At 39.6% G+C, this 25,630-nt stretch overlaps 1 protein-coding gene and 1 pseudogene across 2 annotated transcripts in view; one reads left to right on the top strand and one right to left on the bottom strand.

Moving 5' to 3' along the window:
• Nucleotides 1-24,258, bottom strand: part of HDHD2 (haloacid dehalogenase like hydrolase domain containing 2) — a 34,200-nt gene extending 9,942 nt beyond the window's left edge. Inside the window, exons 1-4 of one of the 2 annotated variants that reach the window (XM_087869839.1) lie at nucleotides 24,103-24,258; nucleotides 17,824-17,934; nucleotides 14,009-14,217; nucleotides 8,803-8,887 (exon numbers count right to left, since the gene is read on the bottom strand). In XM_087869839.1, the coding sequence (XP_087725965.1) occupies nucleotides 8,803-8,887; nucleotides 14,009-14,217; nucleotides 17,824-17,924 (395 nt within the window). In that variant the 5' untranslated portion in view covers nucleotides 17,925-17,934; nucleotides 24,103-24,258. Of the gene's footprint in view, nucleotides 1-8,802; nucleotides 8,888-14,008; nucleotides 14,218-17,786; nucleotides 17,935-24,102 lie in introns of those variants that run through there. The other variant, XM_045790020.2, reaches the window with a different exon arrangement.
• Nucleotides 16,283-17,079, top strand: LOC123787509 (GTP-binding nuclear protein Ran pseudogene; annotated as a pseudogene).
• Nucleotides 24,259-25,630: the final 1,372 nt, after the last annotated feature.

Raw genomic sequence — 25,630 nt, 5'->3', positions numbered from 1 at the left:
TCTTGCTCCATTCTTCCAAGCCACTGTACAGGCAATAGTGGGAGTTTTGGAAGTACAGATAGGATCACATCCCTCCCCCACTCAGAGGCCCTCGACAACTTCTCACTGCAAATAGTATAAAACCTGAAGTCCTCACTGCAGCCTACATCTCCAGTCTTAAGTCACCTTCCCTATTGATGGTCATGCGCCAGATGCAACAGTCTCTTCCAACTTTTTTTTTTTTAATTTAAGATTATTTATTTATTTATTTGACAGAGAGATAGCCAGCGAGAGAGGGAACACAGCAGGGGAGTGGGAGAGGAAGAAGCAGGCTCCCACCAGAGAAGCCTGATGTGGGACTCGATCCTGGAACGCCAGGATCACGCCCTGAGCCGAAGGCAGACGCTTAAGGACTGCGCTACCCAGGTGCCCCCCTCTTCCAACTTCTTAAAAACCACGTCACTCTCTTGCGCTTCAGCTCACACCTCCCGACACAGCTCCTCATGCTTTTCACACAGCTATCTTCTGCTCCTCCGTCGGGTCTCAGCTTCAACATCAGCACAACAAAGAAGCATTTCCAACCTCCACACGTAGAGTGGACTTCCTCCTCACCTCTGATCTCTTCTCTCATCACCCTTTCTCCTTTGTATCACTTCCCACAGTTTGTCATCCTTACTCAACTGTGATTGGTCTGTCTTCCTCACTAGAATATAATTTCCACTATGCCCATTTACTCATCACTGTATCTCTTACTTCCGAAACACAAACAAAAAAACCCTGGCTCTTCTCACTAAATGTTTACTGAAGTAATGGATGAAGCTCTGTCTCGGGGTCCTGATCTATGACACAAGGAGTGATGCTTACCTTCCCGGGGAATAGAGAGAATATATGCAAACCTTTTCACAGTATCTGTCTGACGATAACGGCAATTAGTATTCTTCATAAATATAGGAAGCATGGGATCTATGCTACTTAAAATAGGTAACAGAAAATCACTTCATACTTGTGGGCCCTGGTTTCTTACCAAATGAAGAGGCTGAAACAGATCAGGGCTTTTCAATCTCAGCACGGCTGATATTTTGGACTGGAAAATGCATTGGTGTGGTCCCTGTCCTATATGCAGTGAGATGTTTAGCAGCACCCCTGGTTTCTCCCCACTGGATGACAGTAACACCCTCTTCCCCAGTTGTGACAACCAAAAATGTCTCCAGACATTGCCAGATGTCCCCTGGGAAGCCAAAGTGTCCCTGGTTAAGAACCATTAAACTAGGGGCGCCTGGGTGGCACAGCAGTTGGGCGTCTGCTTTCGGCTCAGGGCATGATCCCGGCGTTATGGGATCGAGCCCCACATCAGGCTCCTCCGCTATGAGCCTGCTTCTTCCTCTCCCACTCCCCCTGCTTGTGTTCCCTCTCTCGCTGGCTGTCTCTATCTCTGTCAAATAAATAAATAAAATCTTTAAAAAAAAAAAAAAGAACCATTAAACTAGACGATTGCCAAAGCCTTGACACTCAATACATTTAAAACTAATACCAATCAACCTAAGAGACACAAATTACCAAAAGCTCAAATTAAAACGATAGGAAATCATGACATATATCAAAGGAAACTCTCACTAACAACGAACTGGAACCTTCAAAACATCTCCAATGTCACACTGACACAATGACTTTCTCATCAATAGCCAGCTATCTACTATCACCACTTCCATTTAGTACTGCGTTGGGGTCCCAGACAGTATAATAAAGCAAGAAAAAGAAATGAAAATATAAAGATTGGCAGGGGAGAAGTAAAACTGTCATTATTTGTAAGTGACACAACTGTCTATGTAGAAAATTTAATCCAAAAGACTACAAATAATTTATTAGAAACAGCAAGTAAATGTAAGATCAGTAAATATGAGGTTAACATATAAAAACTCAATTATACTCCTATGTATTAGCAACACCACTTAAAAATGAAATTTAATAAAATACCATTTATAAAACATCAAACAGCATGAAATACAAAGATTAATGTAACAAAAAAATCTAAGACCCATACTTTAAAAACTGCAAAACACCGCCAAAGAATGTAAAGATCAAACCTAAGTGGAGATAAATTCCATTTTCATAGACTGGAAGAGACATCGTTGTTCAGATGTAAATTCTACCCCAATTCAATTCTGCCTCTACACAAAAGACGTAGAATGGCCAGGACAATCTTAAAAAAGGTTAAAGTTGAAGAATGTGCACTACTGGATAATAAGACTTATTATAAACCTACAGTATAGAACACCACAAATATAGATAAAGAATCCAGCCTCACATCTAAAGTCACTTGATTTATGTCAAAAGCAGCAATTCTATAATAGAAAGAATGGGTCTTTGCCATAAATGTTGCTGAAACAACTGGATATCTGTATGGGGGGAAAATGAACTTTTACCTCACATAATTCACAAAAGTTAATTCAAAATAGACCTTACACCTATTGATTAAAGGTTGAATAATAAAGGTGGTAGAAAAAAAAACAAGAAAATATCTTCATGACTGTGGGGTAGGCAAAGATTTCTTAAGCAGAACAGAAGAAAATATTGACAGAAGTTGGACTCCATCGAAATTAAGAACTTCATGTTCTCATACGACTAGTATTCTCTATGTTCTACGGGTATTCTCCTACTACTAACAGAGGAGAACCACAGACAGGGATAAGGTAACTGCAGTACATACATCCAACCAAAGACTTGTATACATAACAAATAAAGAGCTCCTACAGATCAATAAGAAAAACTCGCCCCAATCAGAAAAGAGAAAAGATTTGAATGGACACATCACAAAAGTTATCCAATGGCCAATAAGTATATGAAAACAACATTACTCATATGGGAAATACTAACTGAAACTCAGTAAGATACACTATACACACCAAACAGAACAGCTACAATTACACAGACTGGCAAGAGAGTGGTAAGAATGGGGAGCAAGTGGAACTCTCACTAATACAGCCAGTGGGAACATACGACTTAGTACAATCACTTTGGAAAAACTGTTTGGCAATATTTACTAAATCTAAAGAAGTACTTACCCTATTACCCAGTAATTTCATTCCTAGATACAGACCCGAGAGAAAGGAGTGTATATGCCACCCAAAGACATGTAGAGGAATATTCGTAGCAGCTTTATTCATAACAGCCCAAACTGGAAACAATCTAAATGCCCATTAGTGGTAGAATAAATAAATAAATTGTGGAAGGGACTACTGCACAACAATGACAACAACAATAAAAAAGGAAGAAACAAAACAAAAACAAAGTATTGCTACAAGGAACAACTTGAGTAATCTCAAAAACAGACAAATATGCTACAATTTTATGATTTCATTCATATGAAGATCAAGAACTGGCAATACTGGCAGCAATCATAGCGGTGACCGTAAGGAAGGGGTAGTGTTGACTGGGATAGGGAGCCTTCTAGGGTGCTGGAACGTTCTGGCTTTTGATCAGAGTCGGGGTTACACAGGTATATCTATGTGTAATATCTTACTGAGTCGTATACTGACAATTTGTACACCTTACTGTGCACGTTATACTTCAAATCAAAAAAATCAGCAATAATGTATTTATGTGATTTATTCACCAGAAGCTTTTATTTGGAGTAGGAAGAGCTGCCTTGACCATAAAAGAATCTTCCCAATTGATTAAAAAGAAAGAATCATTAGTGACTGATAATCAACTCAATTCTGTATTCTGATTTTCAGATTGGCATAGTAAGTTGTTCTCCTGAATGTACTAATGGAATGCTTTATATAACTCAAGTTCATAAGCCTTCAACAATTTACTTCAGAAGTGTCTTATTTTTATAGTCTGGATTTTAATTTAAAAAACTGCTTAGTAGTCAGACCTTTCAAAATAGAAAAAAACCCCAGAAATTATTTCTACTTTAAGCCCTGCACATTGTTCTGGAATTCCTCATGCCCAGGGCTCTAAACACGTAGGAAAAATTCAGGAGTTCCTGTCCAAATGCACTAATAACTGAGGCCATTACTGTGGATTTTTTCTTCCCTTTCTAAGGAACTGAATATACTGGAGTAATCAAAACATTTTATTTTTTCTTAAGGAGACAGGGAAAGAAAACAATTCAACACTGAACAGAAACCATTTATGGTGATAAGGATCTCCTCCCCAAAACCAAAAAACCCCCTAATTTTTGCACACCTCTAAGACTTTGGGAGGATTCCTATACCTGGCAACAATTATAGAAAAGAAGTCATTAAGAAAGTTTCAGGGGTGCCTGGGTGGCGCAGTCGTTAAGCATCTGCCTCCGGCTCAGGGCGTGATCCCGGGGTCCTGGGATTGAGCCCCACATCAGGCTCCTCCGCTAGGAGCCTACCTCTTCCTCTCCCACTCCCCCTGCTTGTGTCCCTCTCTTGCTGGCTGTCTCTGTCAAATAAATAAATAAAAATCTACAAAAAAAAAAGTCATTAAGAAAGTTTCAAAACATTATTAGCAGCCTTCATCTCTGCATTTAATTGTGGAAGTTGTGGTGTCATTTACCTTCGGTTATAATGACATTTTAAGAAACTCTTCTAGAAGCTGCAGGGCAGCTGCTCTTAATTTAGAAACAAAACAAAACAAAAAAACTTTAATTTTTCCTAGGTTAAGCGATTCTCTGTAGTTTCCCCCCCAATTATTTTGACCCAGCACACTTCTGAAAACAATCTTAAGGAATAAACATAAATACTGTTTAAAGAAACATGCTTTCATTTTTCAAAAACCAACTTCAAACTCCTGGCAATAACCAACGATAGGAAGCAGATGGCTACATGTGTATTGCACTTTTTAAAGTGGGATATGCCGTGGGAATCAAACATGTTTCGGAAGAGACTATTTAAGAATATGGAAAACCATACACAACATATTACAGGGTTTTTAAAAAGCAAGTGACCACATAGTATATATACATTCTCATTTTTATCTAGTATTTTATGTGCATGGAAACAAATGAGCTATATGCTAGCATGTTAACTGGGGCTCTCTCTAGGTGGCAGGATTACAGGTAATTTTATTTATTCTTTTTGTTTTTGAGCATTTAAACTTTTCCACAATGAAGACATATTACTTTTGGACCGATTTTTTTTTTTAGTCTTGTGACTAAGTTCACGTTGGGTTATTAAATGATCTGCTTGTCCAGCAGCCTTTCTCCTTAATAGAGATCATCAAAATTAATTGCAATTGGTCCATTACTAAAGTGCTCAAGCATTTGGGTTTCTAACTTAGGTCAGCAGATGAAAAGAGACTTTGCTACAAGCAAGTACAGCTGGGAAAATGAATGAACTGGAGCTATGGATATTCGCGGTGATGAATCAAACACTACTACCGGGGATCAAGCAAACTGATAAATACATAAAGTACAGAACACACAAAATAATACTACATATTGTTTAGGGATTCCTACCGTATGTGATAAGGATAAAGAAATACATGACAATGAAAAGCACAGAATTCATAACTATGATTACTTTTGGGTCTTGGGTCATAAAATCGGGGAGGGCTATGCAGGGGATATCAAATGTGCTGATAATCTGTATTTCTTAAACTGGTTGATAGGCATATAAGTGTTCATTATCTTACACTTTGTAACTTTTAGTATTAGATAAAAGGGAAAAAGCTACCCATGGCTCTTAGGATTTGAATGTCTTCTAAAATCCAAACCCAAATCATATCTGTTCCCTATAGCTGGTTCTTATCCTTTCCCAAAATCAATTCTTTAAATTCAGCTTTCTCAATTTCATTCAGACATTTAAGACACGTTGGTAGACAGACTGTACTATGCATTTGTGCGTGTGCATGGGGGAGGGGGGTTACCCATTCAAAACACAGTAAATAAGAGGCAGTGTAATGTGGAAGGTTGATGCATCTGCCTGAGGGCAATATGCCCCTGAAGCTGTTACTCAAGGCAGCTATGCAACGGGGTTTAAAATCCAAAGCTTATTCTCATTATCAACCTGAATAGTAATTTAACTAATCGTTGGTTCATTTGAGATGTCTATATTTGCCACACACAATCCAAACAGCTGTAGTCATTGGTTGGAAGGCATAGTCTCTGTGGAGACATCAATATGCAAAGAAGGGCAAGACCTAAAATCCTTCTGTTAATTCTCCCCCCAGCTGTTAAGTGCACTTGTGAAATTAGAGTTGACCTATAAGTGCACTGTAATGCTTCAAAATGTAGTGTTTAAAAAAATCAATATGGTTAGGGAAGTGTACTAATTAGACAGCATCCGAGCAATTACAAAGTCAGTATTATGTCAACATACATTTTTATTACCCTGAGTCTAGTATTCATCTAAGACAGAGACCTCCCAACTTCCTATTAAATATGTCCTTCCCAAATTACCAGCTAAAATCAATCAATACCCTCTCCTTGAATTCCGTGGTTAAAGAAATGGATAAAAAGTAGTGGGTTAAGTTCAGAAGTAAGAGTTCATAGCAGGTTCTCCATTTCACGTGAAAACTGATTTTGGCATAGCGGTAAACCTTACTTAAGAAGCAGTTAGATAATCTATTCCCCAACCCACCCCCCAACCCCCAACCCAAGAAGCTAAAGTAGGGTAACTGAAGTAGGTGAAGCAAAAGGAATTTTAATACCATATACTCCAAAGTGTATCTTCAAGCAATATGGCATAGCAATGGGTCTTCAGGAAATAAGAACAGTAAATGGATACTGAACAACTATAAAAAGTGAGTTCATTCCTTTTAAACAAAGGCTTGACTATCACGGTGACTCACGGAGAGTCACAAATAAAAGTGCATTAAGTAGCCATAGTTTCCATGAACGAAGGACCTAAAATAAATGTTCATACAAAGAAAGAAGGAGGCTGTTCCCAAAGTGCTATTTTTGGCCACAAAGATTTCCAAGATCAACAGCAAATAATGTGCCCAGATGTGTGAACCCTGTAGTGAGTTTTAAACTTTCCTACAAACATTCTGATTTTTGGACATCTATATCAAGAAATAAAATCTACATCAAGTATATGTTAGAATGATTCTTGTAGATATTCCTACTGGCGAGAAAATGATGTTTTTATGGCATTCTTTGTGTAACTAAATACCAAAAACTTACCAAGCCATTAAAAAAAATTTTTTTAACAAGTTCAATGTATCCTGATGTAATATTTAGAACTACTTAACTTGTCATAAATTGAAAGGCAAATTACAGTGTTTAATGGTTTGATAAGAAATAAAAGACAAGATGAAGAATGAAAAAATCTATGAAAAATGAAAAATCCAAGGGAAAAAATCAATCTCACTCTAGAGCATATTTGCGGGTAAATTCTGATCCAATTTATCTTAAGTATGAGAACCAGGATGCTGTCTTCCCTTTGAAGCAGCCAGTGAAAAGTTCATGTAACCAAAATGGACACACAAGCGAAGATTGAGAATATTTTCTGTATTCTATTTCCCCACATTTGTACCAGCAGCCACTGGAACATCTCCAGTTAGATACCCCAAAGGCCGAACAGCCCCAACCTAAACTTACCACCTCCTGAACCCCAAACAGGGAGTGTTCTCTGTCACATGTGCTCAGGTTAGAAATCTGGACATCCGCCTCCACTCACCGGTCTTCCTCATCCCCTAAAGCCAACCATCCATCAAGTCATGTCAGCACTGCCTGAATCTGCTCCTTCATCCCTACGGCTACCATCCCAGTTCAGACCACCATTACCACTTATCAAATAATTTCTTTGAAAGTGTGGTCGAATATGTCAACCTTTCTCGATTCCCGAGATTATCACTGGAGGAAGAAATCACATTTATTGCTTTTGGAGTGTTAACCAGGATGATACACCTTCCTTCAGAGAACAGCACAGTCAATGGAGAACCACAGGAATGATAATAAAAGATAAAACTGAAACAATGCTCCACGGGATTAATGAAGTTAAAACGAGCAGAAAGTTTAAAGCTTGTTTTTCAGAGAACTGTTGCCCCCTCATCAGCTATTACATCTTTTCAGACCCCACTAACATATCCACCAGCTGTCTCTGCAGAAGCCTGACTCAAGGTCATCTGATACGGTTCCAGACCATGAACAAGCAAAGTCCAGCATTCCTTCCCTGAGATAACCAGTCCCAGACCCCATTCCATTTATACCAGCTCTCAGAGCATGACCTCTTTGTCACAAGATAACCTTCTGACGTCAGGGGCTGAACTGTGCCTCATTCTGGTGTTAAATCTCCACTCCAAATTGAACAGGGGATGTTACATCTATGTTTGCTCAATGACCACACTTCGTCTTTTCTCATGAATAGTCATATAAGCTTCCCTGCCCTTTTCATTAATATGTACATAATCTCAACCCCTCTGATTATAAAACACTTGTTCTCTCTCCCTTTGAGGAGGCAGATGTTGAGGCGGCAGATGTTGAGGCTTGTCCTCCAGTCTCTTCCTTTGGCTGCCTCTCGAATAAACTCTTTCCTTGCTGCAAACCTGATGTCTCCGTGACTGGCTTTGCTGCCCACTGGGCAGGTGGACTTGGATTCCATTACAAAATTGCTAGCTTCAGAGCTGCAACTTTATTAAGAATTTCTGCCCCAGGATATTGATTCTACAAACCAGAAAAACCCCAATGATCATCACATTTTAACATATTGATTATTTTTTAAAAACTAAGCAAGATAGTAATAAATATGATTTAATGTTGCTCTTGAAGTGATCTTGAAGACATCTATCCTCATGTACAATTCGGGTGGCCAGAAAGTAAAATGTATCTATAACCCTACATGACAGAGACTCAGGAAGAAGAGAGGAGCATATGATCAGGTGAAAAATAAATAGCTGTAGACTTACCGGAATGCTTGATTCAGAATTTGATAATGAAAATGTTCTGGTGCCAATCCTATGACCACAGCATTAGGATCACTTGTTTGTATTCCTGGGAACGGAAAAAATATGTAATTGTTGAAAGATGCAATTAATAGTAATGATACATTTTATAATAAAATAGCTTTAGTCAATCAAATGCAAATTTTTGCTGTAGCCATAATCTGAAATTTAAGAGATTATTCTGCCTAATGTACTTTGGAGGTATAAGCAATACTTAAAGAAAACAGTATTTCTTTTTTTAAGATTTTATTTATTTATTTGACAGAGAGGGAGTGAGAGCACACACAAGCACAAGCAGGGAAAGTGGCAGAGGGAGAGGGAGGAGGAGGCTCCCCACCGAGCAGGGAGCCCAATGTGGGACTGGATCCCAGGACCCCGGGATCATGACCTGGGCTGAACGGAGACACTTAACCGACCGAGCCACCCAGGCGCCCCTAATAGTATTTTTTCATACTTTTATTTTTCTAGGATTTTTGCATATTCCTTTTGCATGGTGTTACAACTACTTAGTAACTAGAAGATCTCAACGGAAACTTGCAACTGGATGTTCTCAAACAAGTGACAATTTCTAACTTTTAAAAGCTTTACTGATTACAATCAACAAGAACAGCCCCGAATTCTCTATGAGCTATCAGATCAATAGCAACTGATGAGGGACTAAAAGTCTAAGAGGCAAGGGAAATTAGACTTTCTAATTGACATGACTGAGGTTAACACATTCATGATAAATAAGGAATGCACTGTAGATTCTAGAGTCTTCTACTTAATGCCTAATCCACTTTCAGTTCCGCAAATATTATTCTATAATTAAAGCATATTTTAAGGCTTTGGTATCCGATAATAGAAATTCAGATATGATAACCAAACAAGTACATTCAACATTGCAGTTATTAAAGGTCCAATTAAAGGTTCTGTAGATTATCTGTATAACAATTTCTATTTGCCTCTCTCACTGACTGCCTTGAAGCATTCTCATCATAGATTCCACCAAAATGCGAGGGGAAGAAATAGAAAAAGCAGATACCCAGATTTCCAATTTCTTCCTTACTAGTAGCCACAAGTATTGAGTAGTTCAGAAATGGTAGTACACCATTGAGCATTGGTTGTCACTGCTTCTAGGCCTCTGCAGTAGAAAATCTAGATAATATGTATCTTTTTAAGAGAACAAGGGAGTTGATAATGACATTTTAAATTCAAAATTAGTAATACACAGCTTATTTGATTTTTATACTTGTATCTCTTTTCACTTACACATAAAATCGTGGGTACTACCAATACTAGCGTAATTACTGCTTTGCTTTATCCTATAAATATAAAATAATAACTAATTACTACATTACTAATAACACTAAGACTACTGAATGCAGTTTAAGACTTCTTTGCAGTTCCTTTTTTTAAATTAACACATAACATATTATTGGTTTCAGGGGTACAGGTCTATGATTCATCAGTCTTATATAATACCCAGTGCTCATTACATCACATGCCCTCCTTAATGCCCATCACCCAGTTACCCCATCCCTCCACCCCCCTCCCCTCCAGCAACCCTCGGTTTGTTTCCTATGATTAAGAGTCTCTTACGGTTTGTCTCCCTCTCTGGTTTCATCTTGTTTTATTTTTTCCTCTCCTCCCCTATGATCCTCTGTTCTGTTTCTTAAATTCCACATATCAGTGAGATCATAGGATAATTGTCTTTCTCTGATTGACTTATTTCGCTTAGCATAATACCCTCTGGTTTCATTCACATTGTTGCAAATGGCAAGATTTCACTTTTTGATGGCTAATATTCCATTGTGTGTGTGTGTGTGTGTGTGTGTGTGTGTGTGTGTGTACACACCACATCTTCTTTATCCATCCATCTGCTGATGGACATCTAGGCTCTTTCCATAGTTTGGCTATTGTGGATATTGGCTGCTAAAAACATTGGGATGCAGGTGCCCCTTCAGATCACTACATTTGTATCTTTGGGGTAAATACCCAGAAGTGCAATTCCTGGGTCATAGGGTAGCTCTATTTTCAACTTTTTGAGGAACCTCCATACTGTTTTCCAGAGTGGCTGCACCAGCTTACATTCCCACCAACAGTTTAAGAGGGTTCCCCTTTCTCCACATCCTTGCCAACATCTGTCATTTCCTGACTTGTTAATATTAGCCATTCTGAGTGGAGTGAGGTAGTATCTCACGTGGTTTTGATTTGTATTTCCCAGATGCTGAGTGATGTTGAGCATTTTTTCATGTGTCTGTTGGCCATTTGGATGTCTTCTTTGCAGAAATGTCTGTTCATGTCTTCTGTCCATTTCTTGATTGGATTATTTGTTCTTTGGGTGTTGAGTTTGGTAAATTCTTTATAGATTTTGGATACTAGCCCTTTATCTGATAGGTCATTTGTAAGTATCTTCTCCCATTCTATCAGTTGTCTTTTGGTTTTGTCGACTGTTTCCTTTGCTGTGCAAAAGCTTTTTATCTTGATGAAGTCCCAATAGTTCATTTTTGCCTTTGTTTCTCTTGCCTTTGGAGACGTGTCTAGCAAGAAGTTGCTGTGGTCAAGATCTCAGAGGTTGCTGCCTGTGTTCTCCTCTAGGATTTGGATGGATTCCTGTCTCCCATTTAGGTCTTCCATCCATTTCAAGTCTATTTTTGTGTATGGTGTAAGGAAATGGTCTAGTTTCATTCTTCTGCATATGGCTGCCCAATTTTCCCCCAACAAATATCATTTGTTGAAGAGACTTTTTTCCATTGGATATTCTCTCCTGCTTTGTCGAAGATCAGTTGACCACAGAGTTGAGAGTCCATTTATGGGTTCTTTATTCTGTTCCATTGACCTATGTGTTTGTTTTTGTGCCAGTGGCCTACCATTCTGACGATTACAGCTTTGTAATTGAGCTTAAAGTCCAGCATTGTGATGCCACCAGCTTTGCCTTTCTTTTTCAACATTCCTTTGGCTATTCAGGGTCTTTTCCAGTTCCATACAAATTTTAGGATTTGTTCCAGCTCTGTGAAAAAAGTTGATGGCATTTGATAGAGACTGAATTGAAAGTGTAGATTGCTCTAGGTAGCATAGACATTTTAACAATATTTGTTCTTCCAATCCATAAGCATGGAATATTTTTCCACTTCTTTGTGTCTTCCTCAATTCCTTTCCTGAGTGTTCTATAGTTTTCAGAGTACAGATCCTTTGCCTCTTTGGTTAGGTTTATTCCGAGGTATCTTATGGTTTTGAGTGCAACTGTAAATGGGATCAACTCCTTAGTTTCTCTTTCTTCTGTCTCATTGTTAGTGTATAGAAATGCAACTGATTTCTGAGCAATGATTTAATATTCTGACACTTGGCTGAATTCCTGTATGAGTTCCAGCAATTTTGAGGTGGCGTCTTTTCAGTTTTCCACATAGAGTATCATATCATCCCTCTGCAGTGCTTTTATTCTAAGAATTTATCCCACTATGAATGAACCATCACAATACTGTATTTTAAAGTCATTTGAAGTAACTCTTTTCTCTGAGTGGATACGTCACCAACTTGATATAGAATTAAATTTATTTGTTTCTTTTGGTTTTCAGGGAATAGCTTGTTTTTTACTTTTTAATTATCTTTTAAATATGCAAAATATTTACACGGTTCCAAAGGGAACCTATATAACAAGGTACTCGTAGAGAAGTCTTGTCTCCTAATCCCTTTCTTCCTTCCCCGCCCTTTAGATAACCACTTTCCCAGCTTCCCATTTATTCTTCTTTAGCTTCCTTTCGCAAATATAAGACAAACACATATCCATTTCTCTCTCATTTTCTTACAAAGAAAATATGTAAGTTTTTCTACACCCTCCTTTTTCATTTAATATATCCTATGAAGACCACTCCTTATCAGGAGATAGAATTTGCCCTTACTTACTGTTCAGCTACAAGGCATTCCGTTTTGTGGACATATCACAGTTTAAACAATCGGTGCCTTCCAATGAACATTCGGGCTGTTTCCAATCTTTTGTTATTTCAAATAAGGCTATAATGAACAACTTTGATTGCATGCCATTGTGTATTTTTGTAACTATCTCTTAGGGATAGATTCCTACAAGTGGCAGTTCTGCTTCCTATGCAATTTTGCTAGCTATTGCCAAATTCCTCTCCATAGGAGGTGTACCATTTTATATTCCTGTCAGCACTGAGATGGTTTTAATAAATGTATTTTCTGTTTCATTCAGCCAAAGTTGGCTTCTGTTTCTTACAAGTAATAATTCTGCTTGATACACTGTTCTATTTCCTGATGGGACAAGTTTTGAAGTTCTGCCTGACGATATATTCATGCTGAATTTCCCTAATCATTATTTGTAAAGCCATCATATGGTTTTATAATGAGGTACTTACACCCATTTTTCTATATTGTGTCATTTCACCCTGAATGTCATTTATAAAAAGAGGTAATGTGGCAAAGCTTCATAAAACCAGGATATTTTCCCAGAGTCTGTTAATTTTTCCAAAGAGAAACAGTTTTATTTCATTTTGATTAAAAATACTTTATGGTCATTGCAAAAACTTCACACGATACACAGAATGATATCTATTTTTTTTCACAGTATTATTAAGATTTATTTATCAGTCTTGAAAGCCAAACCCATCATAAATATAAACTCCTCATAATCAATCATTTATAAGTGGGATCAGATCAATTCTATTAACAGAAACTGAAATAAAATATAAGATTCCAACACCTATTTTTAAGTAAGTAGATCTTAATTTATTTCATTTAATCAGTTAATACAGTGGCTCCCGGATTGAAGATTATAATATACAAAGTGATTTTGACCTGTGTTTTTGCAAACTGTGGGCCATGATCCATGAGCAGATTGTGAAGCTAATCTGGCAGGCTCCAAGCAGCATCAAATTCAAACAAACAATAAAGTAAACCAAATAGAAAATAGAATACATCTCATATACTAAGTATTGTTTAACATACATACACACAAATACGTATCTACTGGGTTACTATACTTATGTGTGCATATTGTGGAGTATAGTCAAAACAGGTTTGAGAAACATGAATTTAGATTAAAACTATCTGTTGACCACGTCAATAATAATAAGAGGAAATCTGACAAAAACACTCGTAAGCGTCCAGTTTTAAGAATGATTATAAGCAAACATGAAGAACCAATTTCTGTATCTTTCCAAATGTCCCCTACCTTTGAAATCAGGGAGCGCCCGATCGTCCACTAGCAGCATGGGTCGAACCTGTTTCTGCTCTACTAAATTTCTGGCTGCAGTCAGTGACGTGAATATTTCATCTTCAGAGATATCAAACTCCAGTTTTTTCAACCTATCCAACAGGTCTTGCTTGCTCTCTTTGGTTGTATTGGTCACAAACCTAACCATGACAGAAGCACTGCGTAACCTAGGAAAGTCAAAGTCAGATGTCAATAGGCAGCTTTTACACTCCAGTCCCAGACAGCCTAATTTGCTAGCACTTGCCAAAGGTCAGAAAACGAAGAGTAAGTCACCAAGTAAATGCTTTTATGGCCAATAAGCTTATTTTGTAACCTACCCAGATTTTTACAAATCATCCACACCCTGCGGACCACTTCATCTCCAAAGGCTGCAACATCTAATTGTTAAAGCCATGTATGCCTACCTTTTTGAGGGCCTTCTATAAGTTTTACCCCAGGGTTTTAGTAAAGAATTGAAAAACCAAGCTTAGTAACCACTGTACTCACAGATGATGAGAAAGTTATCTTAGAGATTGTCTACTAGTGCAAGCTTCTCTTAAAGATGGGACAACAGAAGCCAGGAGGAGTTAAGCGACTGCTCAGCTTTGCACAGCTGGGGGCAGTAGGGCCCAGATGGGAACTCACTCGGATCTATGTTCTGGTACAGCCTCTGATCTGCTACATTAAGAGAACAGAGGACACTTCGGGATGTTTATTCCCTCTTCGCAGTCAGAGACTGGCTAAACCCTCATACGTTACTATGTTAATAAACAGAACCTACCTGGAATGCTCAAAGAAACATTCCAGTTGTACAGACCTAACGTGTTTTCTCCTTGAACACCTACATACAGGATTGTTTTGATTCCGTGATCTGCTGCTGGAACCTACACTGGCAATCAGGTACCAGACAGAGAATTCGTGATAGTCTAGCTTTCTTTAAATATGGAAATTATTTTCTTAGACCTACAGTATTTTAACCCGAAATCTACAAATAATTTTAATTTAACCACAATTTAAAATTTTATATCAATACCCTGTTGCTTTTTATTTTATGCCTGTGTTGAATGGACACAAAACATAACAGCACTAACCACAATTTAAAGCAAGCAAGCAAATAAATCAGAAAAAATATTTTTACGTATTCACCCAAAGAACATTAAATACATTTGCATGATTAAATGGTTCACTGTAATCATGATTATCTGTGTAATATCTATGTGATAGCTTTTCTGAAAAACACATTAAATTTGGTGATTTATCTCTCAAAAGAAACTGATTACTTTAACATAACTACCATCAAAATAATTAAAAATGAACAAGTACAGAAATTACCACATCACTTTTAATGAGCATTTTTTAAAAAAACTTTTCTTCTGACTAGTCCTTCAACTTCCCTTAGTTTCTTTTGTTTCCATAAAAACCCAAACCAGCATTGACAGAGTAGTGATTTCTTTGGGATGGAAAGCCCCCAGTGCCAGTAAGAGAATAGTGTGTAGACTCTTGCCTCCCCAGACTGGCAGGCTCACAGTTTACTGACCAACTTAGAGATGTCGTCCACTGTTCACCAGAAATAAAAAGAACTTTCTTTCGACCCAGATTAGAAAGCTCACCGTTAAAACAGTAAAAGCTCTTATCCAATAGGAGAACAGACTGATCAATAGGCATCCTTTTCCCTAGAATGCCTACCTAGGAGAGAAACTGTGTCAAGAGAAAGTCCAACCCTGCAACGGATTTTCTTTTGGCTTTAAACATGTTGTCCACCTATAATGAATATCGTAACTCTAACGAAACTGATAGATTCCAACTGAAGCCTACCAGATATATAAGCCTCCTCATGTTTATTGATTCCCCAAACGGGAAATAAGCTCCTTGAGAGTACGAAGTCTGTGTCAATCTTTTGCTCTACTACCTGGATCTGTGACACTGGTCACTACATTTTCTGAATAACAGCATACTATGAATAGTTTAAAGTTGGAAAATGATAAGCACCACATGCTCAGTATTGCTGATTTTTGAAACCTTTCCTAAATTATTTTAGGATGAAAGTACTAAGTAACATTATTAGTTCTGTCATATTGAGGAGTATTTTTTTCAGAACTCAGAAGCAAACACTCACATTCAGTTCACTTTAAAAAACTTTAATGAATAATCAATAAACTTTCCCCATATCCCCAGTTTGTATGTAGACTTGCGTTAAATACTGTGATTGATACATCAGAAATAGAAGAGGTCAGTCAGATGGCAGGAGATGCTTCTGGAAGCACCAGCACGATGGCTGCCCAAGGAGAACCCCAAGTCCAGCTCAAACTTGTATTGGCGGGTGAAGGTAGTACTGGAAAAACTATATTTGTGAAACGTCATCTGCCTGGTGAACCTGAGAAGTATGTAACCACCTTGGGTGTTGAGGTCCATCACCTTGGGTGTTCCATACCAAGAGAGGACCTATTAAGTTCAATGTATGGGATGGCTCGTCAGGAGACATTTGGTGGGCTGATAGATGGCTGTGACATCTAAGCCCAGGGTGCCATCATAATGTTTGATGTAACATCAAGGGTTACTCAAAAGGATGTGCCTAACTGGCACAGAGATCTGGTACGAGTGTGTGAAAACATCCCCACTGTGCTGTGTGGCAACCAAGTGGACGCTGAGGACAGGACAATTAAGGTAAAATCTATTGTTTTCCACCAAGAGAAGGAACCTTCAGTACTACAACATTTCTGACAAAAGTAACTACCACTTTGAAAAGCCCTTCCCGTGGCTTGCTAGGAAACTAACTGCAGACCCTAAGTTGGGGTGGCACCATGCCTGCTCCCGTCCCACGAGAGGCTGCCATGGGGCCAGCTCTGGCAGCACAGTATGAGCACAACCTAGATGCAGCTCAGACAACTGCTCTCCCGGAGGAGGACGACGACCCAAGAGAAGGTGCAGCTGGAGCCCAGCATCAGAAGTCTAGCTCTAGAGGCAACTGCCCTGTGATGTCAATGGTGCAGCGTGTCTGCTACTTGACGATACTGCTGAGCAGAACACATGCTTCATCTTTGGGACGCTGAAGGAGATGAGCGGGCTGTGGAGTGAATGTGGTAGTTTAAAAAGTACCTTTGTTTTTTGGACCTGCATATTTAGCTGTGTTGGAATGCGACTGTTGCCCTCCTGAGTTTCAGATAGGAGACTGCTATAATCCCATCACAATATCCAGTGGTGAAATCTCGTCTGTCACTGTCATTCCCATTCCTTTTCATTTAGAATCAGAATAAAGTGGTATTTCAAATTAAAAAAAATATATAAGACAGTCTCTAACCTTCAAAAGCATTAAATTTAGTTGATAGAAACAAATATAAAATTTCAAGTATCTTACTAAACTTTACTTGAGCAGTTGCATACTCAGTGCTAGATTTTGGGTGAAGGGGGAGTGGGCAAAACTATGCTTTTGTGAATGTGTGTGTTTCATTTTATGATTCCAGGATTCATTTGTGATTTTCCAATGCTATTTATTCCATACCTTAGAATTTTAAGTCTTCATTCCTAAATTTACATTACTGACGTATATAAAGATACACACACACACACAAAGAACAAAAAGACTAGATCGAAAGGCCAAACCTAATAAAGGTTGAGGAAACAGTGTCTGGAGGATATCACAGTGCATACATCTTCTAGCTCAAGCCAAGGCAGTTCCTGCATATATGGTAAGCTGGTAAAATGCCATCTTAGGGCCATCCATTTAGCTAATGCTCTGCCTTGGTAAAATGGCACTTACAAACATATTTGTCAGCTGAACCTGGAGAATAGCTTGCCTTTTAAGAGCTTCCTGTGCGCCTGGCACAGCTGCATCTTCAATGTGAAGTGTGCCACTGAGATCCACCAAAACAGCTTTTAATGCACGGCGTGCTGCCATCCTTCATTCCCTAGGAGAGAGCAAATGAAATTAAAAATACAGTTTAGGAAACAATGGACAATTAAAAACTGGTAAGTCTTCAAAAATATCATTCAGATCCAGAAAAATACTGCTTAGTGTTAAGCTGCTTCTCTTTTAGAGAAAAAAAAATGTGTTTTTAAAAATCCAAAATCCAAAATTTTACCCATAAAACTTATATAATATTTGGGTTTAAAAAATATATATATTGAATTAAAACCATGGAAGGGGAGTACTAAAAGAGAAGTTACTATTTACTTTCAGATTTCTTAAAATAATTCTTTGGTGGAACAATTCATTCATTTATTTTAAATATGAGCAAATGTATCTGAAGAATGGGTGGATGGAAGCCTTCAATCACCAGCAAAATCTTTTTCATCTTTTGCTATATATGATGAAAGTGTTCAGGGGCGTCTGGGTGGCTCAGTCGGTTCAGTGTCCAACTCTTGACTTCAGCTCAGGTCATGATCTCAGGGTCCTGAGCCAGAGCTTCATCAGGCTCAGGGAGGAATCTGCCTGAGATTGTCTCTCTCTACCCCTCTTCCTTTGCCCCTCCCCCCACTTACATGCATCTGTGCTTGTGCTCTCTCTCTAATATATAAAATGAATTTTTTAAATCTTAAAAAAAAAAAAAAAGGAAATGTTCTAATTGCCCATCTCCACCACGATAGCCTGATATGGTATATGTGGTCAAAGAGCTACCAGTGTTTACAGTCAACGAGAAGGAAATTTCAAGCTATAAAGTAATTTTAGTTAGGAGTTGTTCTCCTTACCTTAACCACTTCCAACTTTCCTTTTGCATATTTTCCCCTTTAAAATTTGCTTATTATGAGCTACCTCATCTATACAGTGAAGTATAAGGCATATGTACGGTTTAAAAATAACAGAGCGGGTAAGAACAGTACGGAAGCTAAAGAGAAGAGGCTGGGACTCCATTTTTAGTTTTTTTAAGCTTATTCACTTTTTTCTTCTATTTCTTGTTTTCATAATAAAATATTCCAGACATACAAACAAGTATCAAAGATATCACCCTATAAATTCCCCTGTGTACCTTCTCTGTAGTCAACTGCTCTCCCCTCCACCAACTCCCAGCAACCACTGATAATCTGTCCCTAATTCTTTTTCAGAATGTCATTATGAATAAAATCATAGAATACGTAGCAAAATGCATTTAAGATCCATCCATGTTTTTGCCAGAATCAAGAAAGCTCATTCCTCTTGTTACTGAATAGTATCCCACAATGTGGCTATACCACAGTTTATCCATTCTCCTGTTGAATTTTACCTTGGTACTGCTGGTTTTCAGTGATCATAAGTAAAGCAGTTATAAACATTCATACACAGGTTTTTGCATTAACAGATGTTTTCAATTTATTTGGGTAAATACCTAGGAGTGTGACTGCTGGATCCTTTGGTAAGCCCAAGTTTCATCTTTAAAGGATGAAAAATGTAGCCAATAAAGAAATTTAAAAGAATATGCTACTAGCTCTGAAACCAATTCCAAAAAAAGAGTTCCAAACATATCTTGAGCAATGGCAGAAATTTGTAATCTCCCATACCGACCCCTTTGAAAAGTAAATACATATTTGTGAATGTATAAACTCTGGTATGCTTCTTTTTAAAAAAAATCATTCTTGGACTTGGGCATCCAATAATATAGCTGGCTAAGTAACCAAATTAACTCTCCAAATAAACCCTAACAATACTAAATTAAAATACACACACACACACACACACACACACACACACACGACCCTTGAACAACACAGGGGTTAGCAATGCTGACCTCTGCACAGCTGGAAATGCAAGTATAATTTTTGACTCCACCAAAACTTAACTACTAATAACCTGCTGACTAGAAGTCTTGCCAATAACATAAGCAGATTAACATGTATTTTGTATCTGTACATATTGTATGCTGTATTTTTATAATAAAGTAAGCTAAAGAAAGGAAATATTAAGAAAATCCTAAGGAAGAGAAAACACATTTACAGTATTATACTGTATTTATTGAAAAAAAAATCGCCATGTAAGTGGACCAGTGCAGTTCAAACCCGTGTTGTTCAAGGGTGTACATGTATGTATATGGTGTGTGTATATGTGTGTGTGTGTGTGTGTGTGTGTGTGTATAAAGCTTCAAGGAGCAAGGAAGAAAATAAGGATTTCTTAGATCTGAATAAAGCAACAAACCAGGAGAGAAGCGGAATTCTGAAGTCTGTTTTGGCCCTAAGAGCATCTGCCCACACTGGTTACCTTGAGTCCCCCACCTCTTTGGCCACTTCAGGGAATAAAAAGTAAAATTCAGAGCCCACCTGGGGAGACAGATCCTCCCAATGTAAAAGCAGAGCCTTCACTGTAAGGATGAGCCAGAAATAAACCATCACTGGCACTCCCATGCCACCCTGTCTCAGTCGACTACAAGAAAAACAACTGCTATGAAACTTGGCCCAAAGAGTGAAAAGGAAGAAAGTGCCACAGAGAATGTGGAACCGTAAACCAGCCCTGGACCCAGTCTGCAGACTAAACCCACATTATCGAAGATAAGTCCTCAGAGAACCTTCAAGATTTTAATTAGAATGACCTTGACTAGCAGGTGCCCAGCTGAAGTGAATGCAAACCTTCCCCAAGATATTACTTTCAGCCCAAACAACGAAGAAATCCCATAAATAAAATCAAATAAAATTCTAAGCATAATGAGCAAGTAACCTAAAGAAACAAGGTCCATAAGGGAGAAGAACCTACAGAAACAAGTGTGCATAAAGCAGGCCTGTAAGGGCTCCTGTGATAATGTGGTTATCAGACAGATCCACTGGATAGGACTACATGTTTAACAGATAAAAGACAAGACTGAAAATCTGTGTAAAAAAACCATGAAGAACTATCAACGTACAGATTCAGAAAGCCCAATGCATTCCAAGCAAGATAAAAAGAAGTCCATATCTAAATCGCTGTATACTGAAAGCAAACCAAAGATCCTGAAGGCAGCCAAGGGAAAAGACACATTACTTTCAAAGACACGAAAGACTGATAGCTGACTTCACACTAGTAACAATGACAGCCAAAACACATTAGAATAATATTTTCAATGTGCTGAAAGAAAATAACTGCCTATCTGGTAATAGATAAAAAAACATCGTGACCAAATTGGGATTATCCTACTAATACCAAGTTGGCTTAAATTAGAAAACCAATCACTGTTATTTACCACATTAACAGATGAAAGAAGTAAAATAATATCTGATCATGTCAGTTCATGCAGAAGAAGCATTTGATAAAATTCAGCATCTATACACACAAAATACTCTAAGCAACATAAAAATGGAGGGGAACTTCCATAAGCTGATAAAGACTATCTACCAGGGGCGCCTGGGTGGCTCAGTCGTTGGGCGTCTGCCTTCGGCTCAGGGCGTGATCCCGGCGTTCTCGGATCGAGCCCCACCTCGGGCTCCTCCTCTGGGAGCCTGCTTCTTCCTCTCCCACTCCCCCTGCTTGTGTTCCCTCTCTCGTTGGCTGTCTCTCTGTCAAATAAATAAATCTTAAAAAAAAAAAAAAAGACTATCTACCAAAAGCCTATAGCCAACATCAGACTTATCAGTAATACACTGGAAACATCTCCTTTGAGATAGGAATAACACAAGGATGCAACTATCATCACGTCCATTTAACAGTGTAAATACCCTAGCTAGTGCAATCAGGCAAGAAAAACAAGCTAGAAGGATTGGAAAAGGGAAAACTACTGTTATTCATACATGTAATGATTGTATATACAAAAATTCAAGATTCTAAACTAGCAGGAAAGTATAGCAACTAATATTAAAAATCACTATCACTTCTATGTCACTAAAAATAATTAGAAAATTAATTTTAAAATATTACTTGCAATAGTATCATAAAATATAAAGTCACCAGAAAAAGTCTAATAAGAGAGGTCACCATTTTTACGTCAAAGTTTAAAAACGTCAGTGAAGTTTGGGCGACATCTGTACTCAATACAAAATGTTAACTCTGCAGGTAATTAAAGAACAAAATCTAAACAAGACTGGATAAACAACAAAAGAATTGTAGTTAAAAAGAAAAAAAACCCTGTACAACTAGAGCCAGCAAACGGTCATAATAAATAGTGATAATATTAATACTTATTGAGGCATCCACATAGGCTTAATGTTACCAAAGCATTTTAAAAGGCTATATTTTTGCTTTCACCAGTTCCACAGAACATACCTTTTCAATTCTAAAATGCTCTCTGGAGCATTACATATCCGAGAGTGACTGACTGAGCCTAGAAGAAAAAAACTGAGATGCCCCACTCAAACCTCAAAACATACTTCCTCAATTAGTCCCAGTATTGGCCTTGACCGCTTCTGCCAAGATCTTGTCTGTACGTTTGCAATACTTGTTAGTTGAACTATAGGTTAATATGTGATAAAGTATAAAGGTAAAATATATGTGTCACCTCCAAAAAACAGGCAAAGGCTTCAGAAGTAGTCCATGTCTTTTGTTTATCTTGGGTCCATGCCCCCCCATCTCCCATTGTTTGCACAGGTTATAGGGGATATACCTCAGAAAGTCATCAACAACTGATAATGAACGGCACATATTCAGTGCAAAGAAGAAAAGTAAATTCTCCCTCATGCCAAAAGGAACTCTTCGAGATGCTTCAGAGGCACATCTCCCCTTGAATACTGCAGTGCACCTCAGGCCAACAAGCCCTCTTTACCCTCAAAGCTGCTCTTTTCCTTACAATCCTGTTGAGGGAATGGCTGCCCCAGCAATCCAGAGGTAGCCACCAGGCACTCCCACTCCTTCCTCCCATGCAGTCAAATGCCGAATCATGTCAGCTCTACCTCCTTTGAATCCACCCGCTTCTCTCCATCATTACTAAAACTATCTTGGTTTTGAAATCACCTCTCATCCTGCCTATTTCAACAACTCCCTAAATGTCTTCTCTGCTTCAAGTCTTCTTATTTCCAGCCCAAATCCATTCCCCAAAGCTAAGTAGTGCAGTGAAGTCCCAAGAACTAAGGGGTTGCACGTGTCTGGGTTTGAAGGTCAGCTCACTAGCTGTGTGAACATGGGCAATTTTCTTAACCTCTCAGCCTCAGGTTCTTCATTACTAAAGTAGAAAGAATTACACCCACCTCCAATGGTTGACAGGACAGTTAAAGAAAATAACACAGGTACTGTGAACACTGTTCTGCAAGTAGAAAGGCTGGGTTGTGTATGTGGGGATGCATGTGTCAAGGGCTACAGAAATCACAGGATATACATGATGCGAAGTCCTAAAGCCATCAGAATAACTTGAGGATCTGAGAAAATATCTTATACCAAACCAAGTATATACTTTGATACATCATTCAAATCTTGTATAAATACTTAAAACGAGAGATTTCAACAATTTTCTCCTGGGAGGCTGGGGCTTTTCAGAAGATGCCTCCTAGACCTCCTGGGGAATACAATTGTCTTTTCCTCCCTATGTACTTGCAGTAGAAAAGTCTGGAAGCACTGTATGCACTCAATGAATAACATTATTATTCAGTCACTATCCAATTAAATATCTTCCAGTTGCTCTGCACTGCCCTCAAGATAAAGTCTGAACAATGAACAATGGTGTGCAGAGCCCTGGTTTACCTCTCCAACTCTCTCCTCCCACACCAAAGTTCCACGCACTGCAGTAGGCTACCACCCCTATACTCTACCTTCCTCATCGCTGGACTTTTGTCTGGAACCACTTCTGTACCCTGACTTCTACCACCGGTCCCCTACCATCCTCCCTCTCCCTGGCCAACTCCTGCAGTTCAGAGGTCTCACATTAGCATCCTTTTCCTCTGGCATTCCTAAGTCCAACTCCTTTTCGCCCAGGGCTGGGCCAGGAGCTCCTAACTTGCTCCTATTATCCCTACTATCACTCGGTCCAAACTGTTAAGCTCTATGAGGAAAGGAGCTGTTGTTGCCTTTTCCACTGCACTACTGATCGCGCAGTATAGGCTTGTGAGTTAACTGAATTCATGAATCCCGGTCTCAGTAACTGGTAGAATTCCAAGAACAAAGGCCTTTCAGCACTAACAACTGCGATCTCCTCCATCTCCTGGACTGGAAAGGGCCTCAGGACTAGTCAATGCACTCTACCTCAGTGCAAAATCCAGGACCCGGCCAGACTGACCGGAAGGGGAACCAGCTTCGAAACAGAGTCCAAGGGCAGATCCCGAGAAACGTCTACCACGCGAGAATCGCGATGTGCCCCGGGAAGACCTACAGGCCCCCGCCCCCGGGGACCCGGCAGAAGTGGCTGGCGCCCCGGTCCGCGCAGGCGTGCTGGCCTGGCGGCCGCGGGAACCCACCCCCACCCGGAGGGGTGGGACCGTCCTTTCGGAGCGCGCGCGCGGATTGGTCCGCGGCCCAGAAGGGGCTGGCCTAGAGACGCAACCAGTGTCACCGGGCCCTCTCACAAAGAAATGCAGCCTCCGCACGGGTGGGAGGTCGCCCGTCCGAGAACGGCTCCTCACCCGTGCTCCGCACGCCGTCCTCAGCAAAAGCCCCGCAACCAGGAAAGTCAGCACAGCCCCGCCGTCTGCAACGTCCTCGAGGCCAGCCCAGGTCGCCAGGCAAGCGTCCGCTAGAACCCCGGAAACTGGGCCGACGGCCGCACCGGAAGTCCCGCCTCTCCCCATCCAACTCCGCCCCATCCGCCCACGGCTACCTCCGGGTTTCGGATACCCTCTAGTCTTGCTTCTTAGCGCCTTCGACGTGGAAAAGTTGTTCTTGAGACCCGCTCCCTCAAGGGCGCGGCCTGCTTAGCCCCAGATGAAGGAGGATAAACGAAACCTCTGCCTTTGCTCAGCAGCTATTTCCCCTTCTACAGCATCATTGGTGAACCAAGTATTGAGTACTTTTCTTTGCTGCCACCCTCCCTTGCTGCACTTCATGCCCATTCTTGAGGCGTAACTCGGAAGTCATCTCCTCGATACTTTCCGTGAAATAACCGATCTCTGAAGTCATTTTCTGCTTTGCTACTTGAATAACATCTGGCACTTGTAGCTGTCTGTGTTAACCACTACCTCAGGCAACGAGGTCCCCCTTTTCCTACATCAGCTATTCCAAAACGTTAGGTTGTCAACTCTCCCATCCTGCCTCCTTAGACAGCAACCACAGGCCTTGCCTATCGTCCCTAGGGGAGCATTATCTTGAGGTACGTGGAACCATCTCCCTCACTGCTCCCCTCCCACGCACCTACTGGGACTCTCTACTTTGATCTACATTGGCTACCTTTAATCCAAGTAAGTTAAACTCCTTGAGTGCAGAGGTGGCCATCCTCTGCATTCTCTATGAAAACGACTAATTGAAAAACTTTCTGGAGCAGTCTGACATAATAGGATACACACTCAGGTTTGCACATACGAAACTCCTAGCCTGGGGACTCGTGCTGCCAGAACCCATCCAATATCCCCTCGGCCCAGTGCTGCAGTCTGCCATGTTGTGAGCTAGAACTTTCCTCTGGACTAGTGACCCCTCTACTTTTCCTCCCCACTCGGTCTGGAGGTTGTTTTTGTTTTATTCATATTTGTTAAGTCTGTTTTCTATGTGAGGGATACTTGGTTGAACGAAAAGGAATCTGCTCCTAGTTTCCCCGTCAGAACTAAGAGCTGCAACCAGACTAAAAAGCACTGAATGATTTTAAGCAAGTGGGTAAT

The sequence above is a fragment of the Ursus americanus genome, chromosome 19 (assembly GCF_024610735.1).
Source record: "Ursus americanus isolate L20-20 chromosome 19, mUrsAme1.1.p, whole genome shotgun sequence".
NCBI classification, from domain to species: domain Eukaryota; kingdom Metazoa; phylum Chordata; class Mammalia; order Carnivora; family Ursidae; genus Ursus; species Ursus americanus.
The sequence above is the reverse complement of the archived record's forward strand: the minus strand, read 5'-3'. Positions and strand labels throughout refer to the sequence as shown.